The 20,632-nt window shown below is 33.3% G+C and overlaps 1 protein-coding gene across 3 annotated transcripts; it reads left to right on the forward strand.

The window, feature by feature from the left end:
* Positions 1 to 143: 143 nt before the first annotated feature.
* On the forward strand, positions 144 to 18,714 carry LOC132554999 (lymphocyte antigen 75-like). 3 transcript variants are annotated; one of them, XR_009554409.1, is made up of 11 exons: positions 144 to 235; positions 1,927 to 1,982; positions 2,327 to 2,587; positions 3,564 to 3,713; positions 4,578 to 4,769; positions 7,449 to 7,560; positions 8,086 to 8,198; positions 9,827 to 9,877; positions 11,180 to 11,508; positions 11,979 to 13,629; positions 13,661 to 18,714. XR_009554409.1 is itself a non-coding variant. In XM_060219328.1 (10 exons), exons 1-10 carry the CDS (start codon positions 222 to 224, stop codon positions 12,006 to 12,008), a joined length of 1,308 nt encoding a protein of 435 aa, XP_060075311.1. In that variant the 5' UTR covers positions 144 to 221; the 3' UTR covers positions 12,009 to 13,654. The 3 variants fall into 3 exon arrangements, 2 of the variants coding, with proteins under 2 accessions (XP_060075311.1, XP_060075312.1); XM_060219328.1 differs by lacking the exon at positions 13,661 to 18,714 and having other exon boundaries at positions 11,979 to 13,654; XM_060219329.1 differs by lacking the exon at positions 13,661 to 18,714 and having other exon boundaries at positions 2,480 to 2,587; positions 11,979 to 13,654.
* The last annotated feature ends 1,918 nt before the right edge of the window (positions 18,715 to 20,632 follow it).

Here is a 20,632-nt window from a genome sequence, read left to right on the forward strand (position 1 = left end):
GAAAGAAGCTTTCCTGGCAACAAGATGGCGAATTAACCGGAAGTTAACTTTGCGCATGCGACACATATGTATAACCGAACTCTTCTTTGAGAAGTTACATTATTACACTCGCTCTTCGAAGATTATTCTGCGCAAGGTGTTTTCCCATAGAAAGAAATGTAAAGGGATCTGTAATAGGAAAAATAACCCCAAAAACCAAAGTCACGTAGTAACAGACGGCAATGAGGCCAAGCAGGTATTATATTTCCCTCTCCTTCTACAATTGGTTATTGTATGTTGTCCTCTTGATAAAACAGATTGAATCATACGCTGGAACCATATATACTTATGGCTATTGTGTGGTTGTTATTTATAAGTGCTTATTAAATTGGGTCCAGAAGTATCTGTGGCTGGAACTTGTCCGGGACATCCTCAAGCTCTCGACTTAAAATGATAACACTCTCCGGGATGATTATAATGTAATCTACATCTGTCTGTAAAGGTTAATGCAAAGATCATTCAGACGTAGGTACTCTGATGTTTTTTTCCTAATCCAAGGATCACATTGCAATCAGTGGGAAGAGTGACAGCTGTTGAAGTTGTAAAAATATTAAACCAACACATTTCTTTGAAATGCATTCTAACTTGAAAAAAGGCAAACCCTTTGTAATCCTGGTAAATAATTGCCACAACATTCTGTAAATATGAGACCTTATCTTTATCTTGATGGGTTGAACGCCAGATGTATTATGGAAAACTATATACTTAGTTTGATTGTGAAAAAATACATATTCTGGTATCAATGAATAAAGTGATAACTCATGGTAATCTTGATATATATATATGGGAGGTACATATAACTCTACTCTAGTTCACCTATGCAGCTGCTTGACCTCTTTGTAAAATTTTCAAGGGCTGGTTGAGTGGGACTATCGGAGTACATGTCTGGTTTCCAAACCATTCAGAGATAAAGGCAATGCGGAGGGGGAGGTAGTTAGCTCAGTCCAGTCACTGATTTCCATTACCAAACTCTTTAGTCTTTGAAGACCTCTGTATATGAAATTAATGACATAAGTATTTTTTATATAAATGGCTCATTTCACACAGATTGAAAATATATGTTTAAATATATTTTATGCAGTTTATGTGACACAAAAATGTGAAGAGTCAATCACAACCCAAACAGAGCCAGGTTTAAATTTGTGAAAATTAATTGCTTTGTGCATATCATTATAGATCTGGGCAGTTTTCAGGGCTTTCACACTCAATTTTGGGACTGGGGCCCGGGGCCCGTAGAATTGGGAAAAATAACGGCGATTTCCTTAGAATTGGGAAAACTTGGGGTCTAAATTGGGAAAAAAAGAAACTATTTTGCTTTGGGAATGGGGCCGAATATCAGCCCAAAATCTTGCAGATCGAGAGCCCTGGCTTTGAGTTACAGCTATGTATTCATATCTGTTAAATCAAAACATATCTGTAAAATTAACAAATTATAATTAACATTAAATCATTAACAATCAATTGCTTATTTAATCCAAGGCATAAACTGCTTTTGATTTTTTAACATTTTGTCAAGTTCATTCTAAGTTATTTGACTTTTTCATTTGACATTGGGCAACATTATAATGAAATACACATGTATTTTAAATGCATTTATTTGTCTTTATTTCCCAAAGTTTAAATTTCACATGTACATGAGATAACATAATAATTTTGTGATATTTTCTGTGCACTCCGAATCAAGTTGAGCAAGTTGATATTTTCATATCTTGCTAATATATTGAAGATTCAAATGATGTTGAAGTCATAATTAGGTGTATTCAGCTCTGTTATTCTTGAGTATAAAATGAGTATTTTCTTTTGAAGGACAGAGTATAAGTGACTATATACATTTTGAGAGAAAAATTCAAACTTTCTAAAGTTAATGAGTTTTCTTCCATTTTGTAGACCATTATGTTGGCTGTCTGGAATAGGTCTGATGATTATGCTGACAGAAATAATAGGTATTTCTAAACTTATTAAACTACTATATTGGTATTTGTACCCTGGGTCTTTTTAATGGACATATACTGCAGCCTTGATGTTTAATTTTGGAACAGGTAGTGATTTGATATTACCAGGTATTGATTAATTAGATTGTTAAATTGCATAAAATATGGGGGAAATGAAGGATTGATGGCAAATTATGTATGTATGAATGTCTAAATATCAAACGTCCAATATTTGAAATTAGTTACGACTGTACAAAAAATGTGTTTTTTTAATATTTTTACTTTGTTAGTTTCAGTTTAGTGTTATGGTAGTTGATTTGATGTTCTGTTGTGGTCTTCTCTTTATTTTCGTACAGAAGGTAAAGAACCTGTGCACAGGTGTGTGAAGTACAAATCTTCTCGGTCAACAGTCAGGATATACGATTTTCAATCCATGATAGGAACAATAATCACTAGACTTCCTGGAAAAAACTATTATGACAGAAACTTGAAATGTCAATGGTATATAGATGCAGGGGCCTTTGGACGAGTGAAGCTGTCATTTGTTGGTGTGGACTTACTTCCAAACTCATGGGATGAAAAGTGTAGTGATCATGACTATCTTACCATTAAAAATAGTAAGTATACATTCTTATTACATTCATCTTGTAATCAAATGAATTTTCCTGATGGCTTGTAAAATTTTTTGTGTATGCAATACTAGTTGTAATGTATACCCTGAATAATTTTTCATTGGCTTTGAATTTGATTATGATGTCATGATATAGACAAGGACATTACATCATGAATTGAAATTGGTGCAACAAAATGACTAACTCTATCTGATTATGTAGTCCACATTTTAATTACAAAGCTGTCAAAAATTTACCATTTCTGTGATATGCTATGAAACGTTTTGTAAATTTTGTTTTCCTGTCATATGAAATTTTATGAAAGTTGTCTTAAAGTTTCAAGTTTTGCTCGCTAAACCTCGCAAAAACGTCAACTTCTAAGATTCTCAAAGGAAATGAAAACTTTCATATTTCTTATATATTGCACTTATCTGGCAACAAATTAGGCCTTGTCTGGTACGTTAATAAGCCCACTCATGTATGAAGTGCTGGTTAGTTGAATTATCAATGAAGTGCTACATGTGAATGAATTTGATTTTCTTGCAATAATTCTGTCCACTGAATTTGAGCCTAATTTTTTCTCTTTTCCCCACTGATCACTGGATACATACTATATTTTTTCTTGTAACTGTATTTATCCTGCAATAAGTCCAGGACAGAAAAATAACATAGCTAGGTTTCAGGGCTAACAATTGACCTTGTGAGTATGTTTTTGACTCCCAGAAGGGAGTTTTGACTCTCGTAATTGAAGGGACATCAGTATTTTACTGTGTATTTGACCCTTCAGATTTTTTATTTAGAACAATAATCAATAATATTATGTATATTAAAAAACACACTTTTATTACATAGTACAAACTTTTAATCTAATCCATTGAGTGAAACAGAATGTAACAGAAAAATGTTTTCAGTCTGCATAAAACCTTGATTGGTCCCTGATCTTAGAAAAAACAGCACACTTTGTATCTTTTATTGATTATAGGCCTGGGTCGATATGCCAGTCATATATGTCCAAATTACCATGCAGAACAATTTATCAGTTTTGGACGAGGGACATACATTGATTTTCATTCAGACAAAAGAAAAGACAAGTTTCGTCACAAAGGAATTGAAATAAGATATGAAATGTTTGGTGAGTATGAAAAAGAGAATGAGAATATGTCAATAGGCAATAGATATCCATGTATTTGAATTTAACAGCAACGTGATTTGCCTTGTTCTATGTTAACAATTCAATTTAGAAAATATCAAGTTACTTAAATAAAGAAAAATGAGTTATCTTTCTTAAGTTACAAGGCATCAGATAGTTTTAAAATATTCATATTTAAATTGTTCCACTTTTCTATCTTGTCATATACATGATTATTTGTGTTTTCATATACTTAACAACCTCTCATGACTCATTGGGAATATTGAGGGATTAAAACTGACACACTTTTTTTTTAGTTTGTTTGAGAGTTAACATTACATGTCAAAGTGAAGTTCTTCCATTGTATTTTCATAGATACTTTTCAAGAATGTTCACTTTTCAAGAATGTTCACCTTTCAGGAATGTTCCAAAGCTGGTACTGATTAAGTGTTGTATTTTGGTTTGACTTGAAATCAAAGATGTTGAATGGGTCTCTTTTATATTTCTGTCCATTTGTGTGTCTGGTTGAAAATTAAGTGGTCTGTATCTTGAAAACCATAGGCTAAGGCATAGCCTCACATCTACAGGGCTTGTAAGTAATGCAGCTAGAGGGGGACACAAAGTCACGCTGGTTTCTACAAAATCCAATGCTGAATTTGACATCTTTTTCATGCCTCAGTAATTTAATTAAAATTCTGTTACAAGGAATTAAGCTGTCCATATCTGGGAAAGACCTAAAAGGAATCATACATTGATTATGATGTAGATATTTGTTATGTGTATACACTGTGATTTGTAAGAACATGTTTTGACAGAATGTACTTTTTTATAGTGTAACAATAGCATGATGAATATTGTTAATTATAGATCCAGATAACCAGGATTGTCCACCAGGCTGGGTCCGTGGTCCAGAAAATAACGATGGTGTCAGTAGCTGCTTTCATGTGATGAGGGCACCTGGCAGTAGAGTGGACTTTGAATCTGCACAGAAATTCTGTGGCTTTAGCAATGCAAACCTTGTCAAGATTGAATCCGCAGCCGTGTATGACTTCATAAAACGTAAGCATAAAATAGAATAGTTGATATTGCTGATTTCCTTAGTTTCTCTAGCTTTACAACAATATTAATCACAATGAGAATATGTAATATGTAGGGCAAGCTTATAATGTGCTGTGTATGATCTGACCATAGCAGAGCGAAACCACATCCATTTCTATAGCTTGACCATTGCACAGTGGGTGCTGTGACGTTTTGTCTTACATCGCTTTTGGGGCGAGTTGACTTGAACCAATTCACCAAATGATATCAGCTCCTCACCTTAATCCACATCATAATACTCCTTCTCATTTTAATCAGGCAAAATACATGTATTTCTAAACAATAACTGTTGGTCACTTCAGACACATTGTTTGAACCCCAATGACTAGAGGAGTCCATGAATAACTGCAAGGACACCAAATGAACAGTAGAAAGCCTTGTCACAACAACAAAGCCCAAACCACTATTTGGAACCTGTCCTCATACCTCTGTAATTCCAATGGATTAGGCCTAGTTTCCCTTCTCCTATTTTGTACAGCACAGAATATTTTTCTTCACGAAGGGGTGCTGGCAAACTCATGATCACTAATACATTTCATGGCAAATCCTCAACATCAGCATGGTAGCTTAGTGCTGACTTGGCAATTGTTTCTTTTTTCTTTCAAAGACATCCTCATCTTCAGATATATACTGCTCTTGTTATTTTCATTGTAATCTGATGACGAATCTGTTAAAAGATAAGCAGCACCAGCCAATAAGCATCCATTATGACCAGCAAATCAATGCCAAAAGTTAACAAAGCATTTAACCTGTATTATGCTGAAGAGGAACTTCTGTTACCAAGCGAATACCCAATTGACCATCAATTTACCAGATGTTACAACAACATCGCAATTGTATATCACCTTTGTATCTCCAAACATGACTTTAACCCTGTCAGGTCGAAACAGGCTAATGGCCCTACTACCTTCAGTTGTATCATCTTCAACAGTCAATACCAAAGACTTAGTCCCTGCCTTCTGTTCTACCAGAAAATTGATTCTCCACAAGGCATTGCAGGAACCCTTACCCTTCATAAGTGGATAACAAGAGTTCACCAGGAATGGCCCAATAGCTCCAATTGTCATAGCTTCTGGGCGGCTTTCACCTGTGGCCTCAAATTCAATGATAACACTCTCACCACACAACTGCTGTGCAGCTTCAGGGTCATCACTCTCTGTCTGACACTGAACATACTTAGAGGACAACAATTAGTCCCAACAACTTACATCCATAAATTTTCAAGATGACAAGATCTCAATAAATCCAAATGTATTTTCTAACAAAGTATATACCTGTATTAAAAGTGGTCAAAATAGGTAGAAATGACTGCTGGCCAACACCCCTCACTCCTTATTCAAGTATTTCTCTCCACTCAATCGCAGTCTGCCTAGCATGAGACCACATTGACAAAGTTCTCTTCCTGCCAAACTGTCTCATGTTTATCATGAAACCAAATTCAGACCTGTTGTCTGTTATGATTGCCTCATCTGCAGATTTGTACAAAATCTTGATAATTGTGTCAAAGTTTCTGTATGAGATGATGGGACCAGTAAATACTCTTGAAGACTGGACAAGAAAGTGGATGCCCTCAAGGCTGTCCACGGTTTTAAACCTTGCAAACTTGGAGGACAACAGATACACAGCCATCTCAATCAGCCAATAATCGAAATCAAGAAACATTGGTGCTTGAAAGAGTCAGACCCAGAGCGCTGACTTCAATGTAAGCCTCTATGACAGATCTAGAATACATTGAACTAATGACCATCCCTCTTGTCACCTCCCAAGCTGACCCCAGAAACATGATGGGAAAGGACCCGATTGCTGAATGTTAAATGCAGTCTATAGTAGAGAACCTTGTAGTATACTCAGAAAGAGAAAAATAAACCAAATCAACCATTTGGCCTTTGGCTTGTCCATACACCTTTGACCTACATTGAGTAAGAAGTTGGTCTGAACTATATCTTCTACATTACCAATCTTTGGAACTTTCCTACTGGGCGTATGGGTTAACCTTGGTCAGGCAGTGTGTCAATAGGACACTTTAATTCATTCTCTGAGTGGTCTTGTTTTATCTTTTGCAGGTATTCTTTGTCTATTGTTTAATCATGTAATTAATAAATTAGGCAGATTGATCAAAATTGAATTCTAGTGCAATGATTGATAGACAGCATGAACAATGATGATTAAAAGCAAAGAGCAAATCACCTTCTCAAAGGGAAAATTTTGCTAGACTGACTCATATGGTGAATTAGCTTACCTGGAATCACCAGCTTTGTAAGTGTATTGGCAAATGAATATTTACTGTACTTCAATAACAAATTCAATTACAATTTTTACTGATCACATAATAGCCTCTGGTGGTCAAAATTCAGTGAAAATTCATTAGTATACCCATAATTTTATTGTTGTGGTACAGTGTATAAGAGTTTTGAGACATATAAACCCTACTAAAAAAAAGGAGACTTCAAATTGATTATGCAAGGTAAACATTTCTAGGGATAACAATTGAAATTGTCTGCTAAGATCGAATGATATAATCAAGAAGGCAACCTTTAAATTTTGCATAGGATAGAGTTTTGTTTGTTAGTCTTCAATATAGAATATATAAGATTTCATATAATTTGTCATTATTAAAATGTTATTTAATTATCTTTATAGGACTGATGTATAGATCTAGAAATGTGACTTACTTTTGGATTGGTTTAAATGATATAAAAGAAGAGGGAACCTTTGAATGGATAGACCGTAGTCCACTGATGTTCTACAACAGGTACGAGTAAAACACTTTCATGCTAATATCGTTACATTACCTAGTCATTAAAATCAATTTGTGAAAGGACATTGATCTATGAAAGAATAATTAAGAGTAGTAATGAAATTGTTTTTGTGAATTGTTACTGTTATTTAAAATCATTCACAGAAGATTTTAATAAAGTTGGGTGGTCAAGTGGCACAGTGGTAACACTCTCACCTTTCACTTAGGCATCTGGGGTTTTGATTACCAAAATGACATCAGGTCAAAAGGTAAGGGGTCTGCTGCCTAACCAAACTGGTTTTCCATTGGTACTCTGGTTTCCTCAGTAAGACCCCTTGCATGCTTATATCCAGGTCAACAAGAGTGATAAATATACAATGAGTTGTAACAATTTGTTGTAAAATCAATGAAACTTAATTTCTTAATAATGTGTGCATAACTTAAAAATATGTTGTACCATGGCAGCTTATAATAGTAATTGAGAAAGTGATACTGATTCTTTGTCCTCTACTTTGAAATGTCTTTTATCAAAATTAACAGAAAAGAAGGTAATAGTGAAACAAAAAACTGTGTGGTCCAGGAGGTAGCTACAGGACTCTGGATTCCTGTTTCTTGTCAGCTGAAACACTTTTACGTTTGTGAGATTGCTTCAAGTAAGTGTTATGACTATTTATTTTTTACCTGAAAATATTTTGACATATTCATTTGTGGCATGGGAAGCCATCAGTTTTTATCTATTGGAATTTTCTCTCATCTGGGGAACTTGAGGAACATCTTCTTATCAACCCTTTTTTCTGAAGTCAGACATAATTAATTCACAACAGTCAGATTTTATGAATGGATCAAGTTAACTTATTCACAAACTTTCTTTTGAGTCCTAGAGCTGTTATGATAATCATTTCACAAAATTTGGATTTTTTTTTGTCTTCAAATATATTTTTGTGCTACAGGAAGAGAGAGCATAGAGTCACTGCTTTGTCCATCCGTCCATCTGTCTGTCTGTCATAACACAAAAACTATAAGAGGTATCAAGATAAAACTTCATTGGTATACAGACCTCAAAAAGGAGAAGTGCAGTGCACCAGATTTATCACTCTCTTTTATCATCATTTAGGAGTTATTTCCCTTTGTTATTGGTATACTTAAATTTTGTCTGGAGCATTACACTAAAATTAAAAGAGGTATCATCATGAAACTTTATATGTAGATAGATCCCAATGATAAGGATCAGCAGTGCACAAGAATCATAATTCTCCTATTGCTCTTTGTTATTTTTCATACTTACATTTTGTCCCATTAGGGGAGCATAAGTGGTCTCTGACGGCCCATGTTTAATATGTCTTGTTTCATTATAGCTTCCCATTATTTCTGATCTTTTGTTTAAAAGAAATGGTAAATACATCACATCATGAGAAGAATAAAGGATAAGAACATCTATTTTTAGATACAATTGTGGTAACACACAATGTGCCAAAAACTTTGTATATACATCGTGCCCACATCGTCCATAAACACACTTTACAGTATCTAGACAACAACTGTGTAATACGATTGCTCATTTTCTACCGTTTGTTATAAAAAGGTTTGCAAATATGACAGATTGAAAATTAAACGGAAAACTTGTGTAGTTATTTTGACTAAATATCGATCAAAGATGTATTAAAATTAATTGTGGGTTGCAATAGTCATTTTTAATTTTACAGTTTTCGAAATAACTCTGGCCCTGCATTAATTACTTTTTCTGTACTTTCACATCACAGAAAATGGTAAGTGGTGTGCCTCGGGTGAAAAAATGAAATTTTCTTTCTGATGGTATGAGATTTTAGATGATTCATTGCGTAGACAAAAAGAGGGGCCCATTTAATATTTGCATATAAAATGTATATATAATGAGTGTCTGTATACTTTGCGATACAAGAGTGTATATAACTAGTATTCAGTCTCTATCTGATATATCTACATATGTCCAACCTATAGATTTATGGCTTCATTAGGAAATATACCTAGTCATACTCTTATATATTTAGAAAATAGATAAACCCCATCCCACACCTATCTATAAGTGATTTCTAAATTTACATCAATCACATTGGAATTGCACATATGTGCAATAGAACTTCACAATGTGCATACAGATGTGCAATAGCTTATTTTGTCTAGTTTTTTCCATCTTACACACATCTTGCATGCATCAAAAACACATTGTGCATTGTTTAATAGTGTGCCATCCCACAACTGTATCTTATCTACGGCTTTAAATTGTACATTTCTTTGTTTTCAGTGTATGATGCGTCTGTCTACAGAGTTCCAAAACGTCCAGCGAAAGTTGATAGTAAGGAAGAAATGCATTCTGCTTCAAAATTGTGTCCTTTCACTTATTTGTTTATAAATGGTTTTTGTCACCAGGGACTCTGAGAAACAGAGACAAAAGAGTTAGGATGGCTAGAATTTGTTTAATTGTTGTTGGAAGTAATTCAAACATGGTAAGAATTATTAGTAAAAGACGACAAGTTGATGATATGCCTATATTGGACAGGGCCAAAAGGGATTCAATCAATCAACATTTAAAAATCATCATCTAAACCCAGATTTGGTTGAATCAAATATCCTTCATAAATAGAAAGGCCTTAAAATGCTTAACCAAAATTTCGACATTTCCCGAAGGGAGGGCTAACAGTTAACTAGTTTGTATAGAGAAATAACATTTTTGGGAATAATTTGTTGAATTGTCAATTTGAAATTATTCTAAACTGGTATGAATTATTTGTTATGGTACCTTGATGGTTTAAAAAGCTGACACTGTCTGTAACACCAAGAGCATTAAGAACTGTTGCCAAAAAGGGGTCAAATGAACTGAATTTTCAAAATTTAAAGACACAGAGTATGGTGGTATTAATTAGTTCATGATGGTAGGGTCTTAAGATGCTTTACCAAATTGTTCATTCTATGGCCCAGAGAAGGGGACAATTTTTGTACTGTTCTTTCTGTTGAATAATTTGTAAAACGAAATGACAAATTGCATATTTGTTAAATACCATAACAATTCAAATTTGGTTAGAATTATTAACATTGGATGATATTGTACATTTTACAATTGCATTACATCACTATTTAGTTCTGGTCATTGTTAATTACATGTTTGATAAGAAAATGCTTTTATAATTGGACTGTTCATAATCATGGTCCTTTGATCTCTTGTCATAACTTTCCTTTGGCAATGAATTTTTCAGTCATTTTACACTGCTTTTGTTGTTACCAAAAATTATAACTATGAAGCCTTGCTAAGCTATCCATTAGCATTCCTGTTTTACTATCCAATATCCAGTCCAGCCACAATCTCACAATCCATCCATCTGACAAACCACCCATCTCATATCCGATCCATCTCACATTCCTGTCACTTTACAATCACATCATCTCACTGTCCAATCATCTCACATTTTATCTGTCTCACAGACCAACATGCATGCCATTCAGTAATTTCAAAATCCATCAGTTCACAGCCCACTTTTGCGCCACATCATATCTGAAAAAATAAGAAAGCTTTACTGTTGAAACAAAATTTGTTGTAAAACCATTAATATTGTGCATCTTTGGGTCATGTATCCTAAACAAAAAATGTTCATTTTTTCAGAGTTTGAAGAAGTCTCGAATATAATAAAGATTGTAGCAGGTGTTGGTGGTTCGCTAGTACTAGTCTTCCTCTGTTGCTGTTGTTGCTACTACTGCTGCTGTCGAGAGTCAAGTTCGGACAAAAACAATCAAACCACAGGTCAAAGTGGAGGTCAAACAGCCACACAAAACTCTATTCCTCCGCTACCGACGGTTGAGAATCAAGCTGCAACCCAGAACTTCATTCCTCCACCTCCCTTAGAACCTACAGCACCTACTTTTAGTGAATTACAGCCAATGGCACCGCAGAGTTATAACAGATATACTGATGGCCTTCCATCATATGAGGAGGTAAATCAAGTTTATATGATACATTTTAGTGGAGAAAATATATTTTCCATTTCTTGCACGGTTTTATATAACTTTTTGTTATAAGTGTCATGATTTTTATATGAATTTTTAATCTATATGTATATTATATATTGAATACTTAAACATATTGAATACATACTTTTTGTTTGTCCAGAAAATATAATTTATTAAAACTGATGAGTTATGATTAAAACAAAAACTATTTTGCAGAAAAAAAATATTCAGTTGAACCTGTTTATAAAAGTCACTCAAAGGCACAAAGAAAAATGGCTTTTATAGTGGTCTTTATATAGAGGATCAATTCCAAACTGGCCTTTGTAGACAGGTGGCCCCTGAATAAAGGTGGCCTTTAAGAGAGATTTGACTGTAATGACACAAATTATAAATAGATAGTATCCACTTTTTCTCTAATTTATAAGTAATATCATACCATTTAATATCTGTTCCAGTGTATGGGTCTCCAGGAGAGAGGATCATAGAATGTGATGTGATTTTATCAAAAATCAGCTCAAGGCAAATGGTGTATCAGAAGACAGATGTATCAGATCAAAAACTATCTCATCAATATGTCTTAAACAGTGTAGTCTATAGAATTATTACCAAAGCAATGATGATGTGACTTTCATGGGTTGGTATCAATGACTAAGTGTCTCTTAATTCATGCATGACTTAATTTAGAATTTTGGGAATACTACCAATTGTGGAAAGGGGGAATATTTTAGCCTATTTTGAGAAATTGAGAAATTTTGGACATCTCATATGATCAGAATTCAAAAGTGGGATAGTGTTAAAATGATGGCTTGTTCTGAAAGTAAAAAATACTAATTAGCTCTGTTTTAGAGAAAATTTCATAATTTTTAAGAAATTTTTTGTGTTTTCAGTTTTGATAGGGAATTTGTTTATATCCAGAGGGGAAAGCATATCACTGGGGAAATACTACCTTTTTCTAGAAGTGAAATTTGTCCAGATTAATATCTGTCATGGCCTCTTAATTGTCAATAAGACTTAAAAAGATATTTTTACATTTCTTAAACGAGAGAGAAACAACTCAAGTAATAGATTCTTAAATGCCCATTCAAAGGCTATCTTACCTGAAAATTGGAATTTTCAGTGTAATCTGGAAGTTGGAGAATGATTATTTTCTGACACTCCTGTGTTGAAATTTTCATTTGAGGCAGTCATCTAAACCTACTACAAATATTATGTACATAAAAATGGTATATGTATATCCTGTCTTTAATATATCTAGACATTTCACTCTGATAATCATAATCGATCACAGGATACAGATTTGATAAAGACGTTGACATTTTGAAAATCATATAAATGAAAATTTTTCGATGAAAACTGCCATTTTCAAACATTTTCATTTAAGAAACAGTAGGCTTGCCAGATCATCACAATTTTATTGGTCAAAAGTCTTAAATAGAAATCATATACATGTTTGTATACATTCTATATATAGCCTTTGAAAAATAATAGTGTCTCAGGAATCATATTTTTCATGACTATTCTTAAAGTTTTCTCTGCCTTTTTCATCCTGTAGTTGATATGATCATCATCTTTTGGAAATATTTTAGTGGAAATATTTCAGTATTACCATGCAAGTATGTATGGAATGTTTGCTGATTTTTCAACACTTACATTGACAAACAAGACTTATATTGTGTTGTGACGGTCATGATTTCATTTGATCAGAAAAAAAGTCATTTCCATGGAAAACAGTATTCAGAGTAAATATAATTCAATATCAAAAAACTTGATAAATGTAAATTTGTAATATAAATCCAAGATTTTTAATCTCGCTTATTGTACAGGGAGACAACTCAACGAGAAATCATATTCTAAACAATATTTTTAATAGGGAAATATTTTTGAAGTTTATTTTATTCAAATTAGTTCAGGACTTTGCAGTCTGAAGGGAAATTAGATAGCCATAATATAGAATGTGTGTTGTCACAATTAGAGGTCACAACCTTTACCATTGGATAAAAAATATTCTGATGTTTTTTAACATTTTGTTATTCTATATTTTCTGAAGCTTTTCCATCATTTGCCTATTTTTGCTTTCCTATCCCACCTGTTAATTGTTTCTCAGAGGTTTTTTTTTTCTCTCTCTGATTTCTCAGAGGTTTTTATGCCCCTCTCATTTCACAGTAGTAATCATATAGTGTTATCCTATCATTGTTTTCTTTCCACTCATTTAATTTTTAACAGATACAGACATAGAACTCTAATTTGGGATGAAGTTGTATAAAGGTAATATACAGGTCAAGTTCTGATTTGGTTGTAGTGAATGTTTCCCAAAATAATGGCCATTTAACTTAAGAATTGTGAATTTTTTTTTATGAAAACAGTAAGATCAAAACTGTATAGTCTTGCCTAGCTCTAGTGTGAATTCATGAAAACCAATAATAAAGAAAAACATCTTGAGATGGATGCACATCATACAAGCATTTTTAATTTACATTCAGGAACACATAAAGGTAGAACCACCTGCCCACCACCTGTAAAACTAATTACTGGTTATATGTTTACCTGTGTGTCATGCATATGGTTCTGTTTAAGCTACGTGTTGTATCATGAATATTTGATTACTGATCTACATCAAATTATACAGTTATATGCTTTTTTTTAGGAAATCCAAAGGTTGTTCACTGTAAAAATGACCATGTCTTGGAATTTTTGCTATCTTTCCCAAAGAGCCAGGTGAGCTTTCGCCATGGTAAGGTGTCCATCTGTCTGTTACCTGTCCATTGTTTCAATAATGAAAAGGTCATCCATCACCATATTTGGCTGGTAGTTGGTAGAGAATTGACCTTGACTAATATTCAAGATCACAAAAGTCAAATTTGTTAAAAACTTAAAACAACTTTTCAATACCAAAAGGCTTAGAATCCTGATAATTTGTCAGTAGGTGCCTTTGATGACCTTTTTTGACCTTGACATATATTAAAGAAGGTCTGTAATAGCAATATTTGGATGATTGGTTCTAGCTCATCATAGTTTTTGGAAAGAAAAGAGCTTGAACCATATTTGAGTTCATGGGGTCAGACTTGTCAATACCTTCAAACATCTTCTCTGTAATCAAGACATGGAATATCAATGATATGATATATTAATGTGAAAATCATTAAATACTGTGTGAGCAATGCAGGCCCATTAGGCCATTTGTTAATTAGGCTATATCAAGCTTGGGAAGCTGCTAGATTTCGATTAGCCAGTATTTTTCAGGCTGATTGAGTGATATTGACGAAATTCAATCATAATGTTTTTGAAGTTGAAATTGGCATTTCAACTATGCTTCATTTTATCAGCAAAGCTTTGTTAAGAGGAAAAGGACTTTTGTTTATAGTAGTATATTTGAATGTTGTTCCTGCCCCATTACTAGCCATTCCTAGATATCTTGCCTTGTTTTAATTAGCTTATTGTCTTGTTATTTCATTTAAAGGTGCTTTACATTGTTTTAGTTTTTTTTTTTATTTTAAAACAACAATATATTATGTTATAGAACATTTTTTGTTATAGATGTTTATCTATTGTGTATTTTATATGTACGTTTAAAGATAAGTTTTATTTAATCAAAGTGTTCAATGGCCTGTCCCACTTAAGAGGACGGAAACAGCGGTAACTGTTTTAACTGAGTGGGTAAAAATATTTTTGTTAATTTGTTTCATGCCTTAATCCTGACTGCTGAACAGTCAATAGTCAAAACTTTTTCCCCATCTTATATAGGAGACAGGAAAGATACAGTGCATATATATTTTATCATATTTTTTTAAGTGAAAGAAACAATACATGCAGTCACACATAGCAGTTTTATTAATGGGCTGAAGACAATTGCTTATAATTGAACTCTGATGGAATATCATACATTCAGAAGCAATATGAGGTTACTGTATAATGGTATTCTGTCTGGAACACCATACTGATACTTTTATCTTGATTTCAACCCCTACTAAGGTGTTGGGACCTACCTGATGTACGGTTTAGCACATTCCCGAGGGAAACAGATCAGGTCCGTCCCGACACTCTTTGGAAAAAAATTTTCTTTGTTGACTGATATTTTATTCATGAAACAATTTTTGTTAACCAAAAAATCTGATGTTTTCTTTAGGATTGACAGAAGCAGCCATCATGGTCAATGTCTTCTGCAATCACAATCAGAAAGATTTCTCATAACCTTATATAAGAATGGGTATATTTTGATGTTTTGTGCCACAATGGACAACTGTCAAAAATATTTATGGGTCAATAGTTTTGACTGGTGGTAGGCTTACTGGTATTATGATTTATAGGAATTTTCCAGCCAGTGAAATGCTGTCATATAACAATATTATACACATGCCATTGTATTGTGTTCCTGCTTTCAGGTTTTGTCTAGCTCACCAGACTGGTCAAGTGAGTTTATGCCGTGGTTCGCCATCTGTCGTCCGTCTGGCATCAACTTTTCCATTTAAACCACTTCTTCTCAGTAACCAATATACCAAATGTTATGGTAATTGGCTGGTTGATTGCTGGGATGAAGTAAAACAAATTTTTGTGAAAAGAAATGATCCTGACTCATGTTCAAGGTCTCTGGAGTCAAATTTGTTGAAACCTTTCAAAGACTTCTTCTGACTAACCAAAAGACACCGAAGCATGGTATTTAGCTGATACTTTCTTAGGATGAAGCCAAACAAAGTTTCCAAAAATAAATGGCCTTGACCAATATTCTAGGTTATAGGGATTGAATTTGTTGAAACCTTTAAACAGCTTCTTCTAACTAACCAAAAGATGCAGAAGCGTGGTATTTGGCTTATATGTTCCTAGAATGAAGCAACAAAACAAAAATTGTGGCAGTAATTAACTTTGACCTATATTGAAGGTCATAGGAGTCAAATTGTTTAAAACCTTATATTAAGTTCTTTTGACCACTAAAAAGGCACAGAAGCATGATATTTGCTTTATAGGTTTCAAGATTGAAATCTGCAAATTTGCATAAAAGAAATGACCTTGACCCATATTCAAGATCATGGGGGTCAAATCAAATTCAAAATCTCTAAATGACTTCCTTTGGTAAACCAAAAGTCTGAAAAGCAGGGTATTTTTGTGGAAAAGTTTTTCTGGGTCAAAGGTGCCAAATTTTGACCAAAAATCATGAAATGACATTTGTCTATAATCCAGGTCATAGCTGTCACTCTTTAGAGTTGAGTATTAGTAGCTTAAAGTTATTGTGGTAATTGGTTAGAATTGATTGGATGTGCAGACTTTGAATGTGTGACGAACACTTAATATTCTATTTTTATGAACATTGAATACCAGGTGAGCAATGCAGGTCGATTTGGCCTCTTGTTCAATGTTATTTACATATACACATGATTGCACTTATATCTGAATTGTGGCTGTTATTGAAGTGTGAAGTTAAAATAACTTGTTATTATATTGGAGTTTTAATAAGAGGGACTTCCTATAAATTTACACAATGTCAATTGTTATAATAGAACTGAAAGTTAATAAAGCACATGTCCAAAAACACAAAAATGGTACAAATTTGTACTCTGCTTTATAAAACTGTCTATATTGGAGCAATTTTTTATGACATGAAGCATTTTGATAACAGAAAACAATTTGAATTTTTAGAGGAGAGTAATAAAACTCAACTTCACTACATGAGGTCAGTTTTTGGAAGCAAATACATGCAGTAGAAGGGTGCTTATTATATGAAGGATTGGTAGAGGAAAGCAACATTTCAACTGGCTTTTTTATTGAAAATAAGGTGAAGGTGGGCTTATTAGCACAGTTGCAACAATTAGATTGGATATTTCTGTAAGTCTGGTTATTTCTGAAGTCCTTGTTTTTTTTATGTAAATGCAGAAATGGCTACATTATGGTATGGTGATAATGTTGTTAGATCTATTGTGTGCTTCATCAGATTCTCAATGTCATGGTTTTAATTTATGTCCTGAATATTTATCATTGCTACTTAAAACATTTGTCCATGTATTGAAAACATCATATTGTTATAATCATGTTGTTATGCTGGTGAACTTAATTTTTTGTTGAAATAAGATGAAAGTAGAGACAAGACGTCTGTCAGAAATTATCAGCAGAATTTATTAGTATGTAAAAGCATGTCAGCTTATAAAATTTTGCTGAGACAATGTATCTTCTGACAGATTTGTGGAGTCATTCTACCTTCGTCTTTTGATTCCTGTTTTGAACTGGACTTTCTGGACTTCCACAGGAATGCATCTGCTGAGGACTGCCAAACATTGGCAATAGTTACTAGTACTTAGGATCTCAATTTCTTTGTTTTGTTAAAAAAAATCTGTTGAACTATGATAAAAAGTTTGGTAATACCTGTAATATGTGATTTTAATACTTGTATTGTGTAATCACTTTTTAAACTAATCCTGTCATCTATTTATCTAGCTAGACTCCAATGATTATTGTCTAGTCTTTATATAAAGACAATGTTTTCATTTTGAAATCATTACCATGCTGTCAGAATTTATTTTTATTAACAGATGTTTTTGTTAGACATTCAGTCGTTGGATTATGATCTCTGGTATTCCTTATTATTTTTTCCTGTGAGAGTAAAATCAAATTGATGTTAAGGAGTTAAATTCTCATCAGATATATTTTCTTAATATTTTAAGATTATACGACCAATATTGCTTCAGAATTAAATTTGCATTAAGCAGTTTTCATTACAGTAGAAGTCTTCTGTGCTTTCAAACTTTTTTGACAGATAAGAAGAATGAAATAAATGACTGACAGGTTGCCATTTAGGTGACCTCTCATCAAGATGTTAGAAGAGATATAACATTAATTTCATAATCAATTAAGTTCATCAGATCTTCAAAGGTTATTTTACATACATGTATATCCATGTTGGTTTTACTTGTATTTGTTAACACAATAGATGTTATTTCTTATTCTGTTACCACATTACCAGTGTTTATATGAAGAAAAAAATCATGTATCTCATTATCTGTTCTAAGTGTCAGTGATGTATACAGTATATACATTGTCCTGAATTCCTGTCTGTGTATAATTTATTTGTACAAGGTAGTATTTTTAAGTGTATGATTATATATGTCAAAAAACTTTTTCTCTATTTTATTTAAATGAAAAATGTTTTAAATGTTGCATAATACTCACCTTTATCATTGTTTTGTGTATATTAATAAGTAAAAACAAAAAAACATCATTAAGTGAAGAAATATTTGTGAGTGTTATTCTTATTAATGGCAAGTCTCAACAGATTTCGGAAAGACTTTCCACCTGCAATCATTATCAAACCAATTTTAAACTGATGATACATATTTTTCATCATTGTAAATATTTAATGTACCATAGTATATAGGTGTGCATTAAAATGCTAGGTCAACCTTTTCAGCTTTGAAAGAAGAAAGTGATTCATCTCATTCTGGCCCCCTATCAGCTGTCAAGCTTATTGTAATGTGAAACAAAGGGAAGTAACTCTGTGAGATCAGGATGAAATATCTAGAGTCATGATATTACAAGTATTCTGCTAAAGTTTAAAATGTGTTAAAATGTCTGTCAAAGTAGACTTCACCAAAATAAGGAAGATAAAAAAGGTCATGACATTTAGCCATTTGCTTTCCCGGTTATAAATGAATTTTCATGGTCACCATGAGGAACCTTCATATCTAGATATGTATGAAGGGATATTTATTTTAAACTGTATTTTAATTCATGTCAAAACCCTACACTAATCTTGAAAATCATGTCAATGAATTTCCTTGCTAAAATGTACCGTAGTATAAAATTCTTTCCTAAATAGGATCCTGTTAAGGTGAATGTGCTTGATATTTACACAAATTAGATAAGTAACAGGGAAGTGGTACAGATTCATTAGAACTCTTCTCCTGTCTTAATGACCTCGCTTTGATACTTTCACTTTGGATGATGATGTTGAGAGTTTTAACAACTTTTAGGAATATTTTTTCCTCCATACTAAGATACCAATTAACTGATATTAAAAATACACACAACACAACTTCCGTTTCCATATATGTACACAGAACTTTATAAAAGTAGTCTGATGGCTCAGTTGTAAGCTCTCAAATTTCATGATGGCAAGTGGATTCAAAAGAGTAAGTTTACTATTTCTTTTTTTCCTGAACTTAGCTTCTTTACTTAACACTCTCACTAACTGGGCTGGTACCTTTACTTAGCACTCACACTAACTGGATTAGTACCTTTACTTAACACTCACACTAACTGGATTAGTACCTTTACTAAGCACTCACACTAACTGGATTGGTACCTTTACTTAACACTCACACTAACTGGATTGGTACCTTTACTTAACACTCACACTAACTGGATTAGTACCTTTACTTAGCACTCACACTAACTGGATTGGTACCTTTACTTAACACTCACACTAACTGGATTGGTACCTTTACTTAACACTCACACTAACTGGATTGGTACCTTTACTTAGCACTCACACTTACTGGATTGGTACCTTTACTAAGCACTCACACTAACTGGATTAGTACCTTTACTTAACACTCACACTTACTGGATTGGTACCTTTACTTAACACTCACACTAACTGGATTGGTACCTTTACTTAACACTCACACTAACTGGATTGGTACCTTTACTAAGCACTCACACTAACTGGATTGGTACCTTTACTTAGCACTCACACTTACTGGATTGGTACCTTTACTAAGCACTCTCTCTGTAACTGGATTGGTACCTTTACTAAGCACTCACACTAACTGGATTGGTACCTTTACTTAACACTCACACTAACTGGATTGGTACCTTTACTTAACACTCACACTAACTGGATTGGTACCTTTACTTAACACTCACACTAACTGGATTGGTACCTTTACTTAGCACTCACACTAAGTGGATTGGTACCTTTACTTAACACTCACACTAACTGGATTGGTACCTTTACTTAACACTCACACTAACTGGATTGGTACCTTTACTAAGCACTCACACTAAGTGGATTGGTACCTTTACTTAACACTCACACTTACTGGATTGGTACCTTTACTAAGCACTCACACTAAGTGGATTGGTACCTTTACTTAACACTCACACTTACTGGATTGGTACCTTTACT

This window comes from Ylistrum balloti, unplaced genomic scaffold (assembly GCF_031769215.1).
Source record: "Ylistrum balloti isolate Yb309-2 unplaced genomic scaffold, AGI_CSIRO_Ybal_v1 Utg370450, whole genome shotgun sequence".
NCBI lineage: Eukaryota > Metazoa > Mollusca > Bivalvia > Pectinida > Pectinidae > Ylistrum > Ylistrum balloti.

Bases quoted from the DNA above. Each gene is read 5' to 3' on its own strand.
- LOC132554999 (XM_060219328.1), top strand. The intron at 2,588-3,563 runs GTAAGTATACAT...TATTGATTATAG, and splicing joins CTATCTTACCATTAAAAATA to GCCTGGGTCGATATGCCAGT. The intron at 3,714-4,577 runs GTGAGTATGAAA...TGTTAATTATAG, and splicing joins AATAAGATATGAAATGTTTG to ATCCAGATAACCAGGATTGT.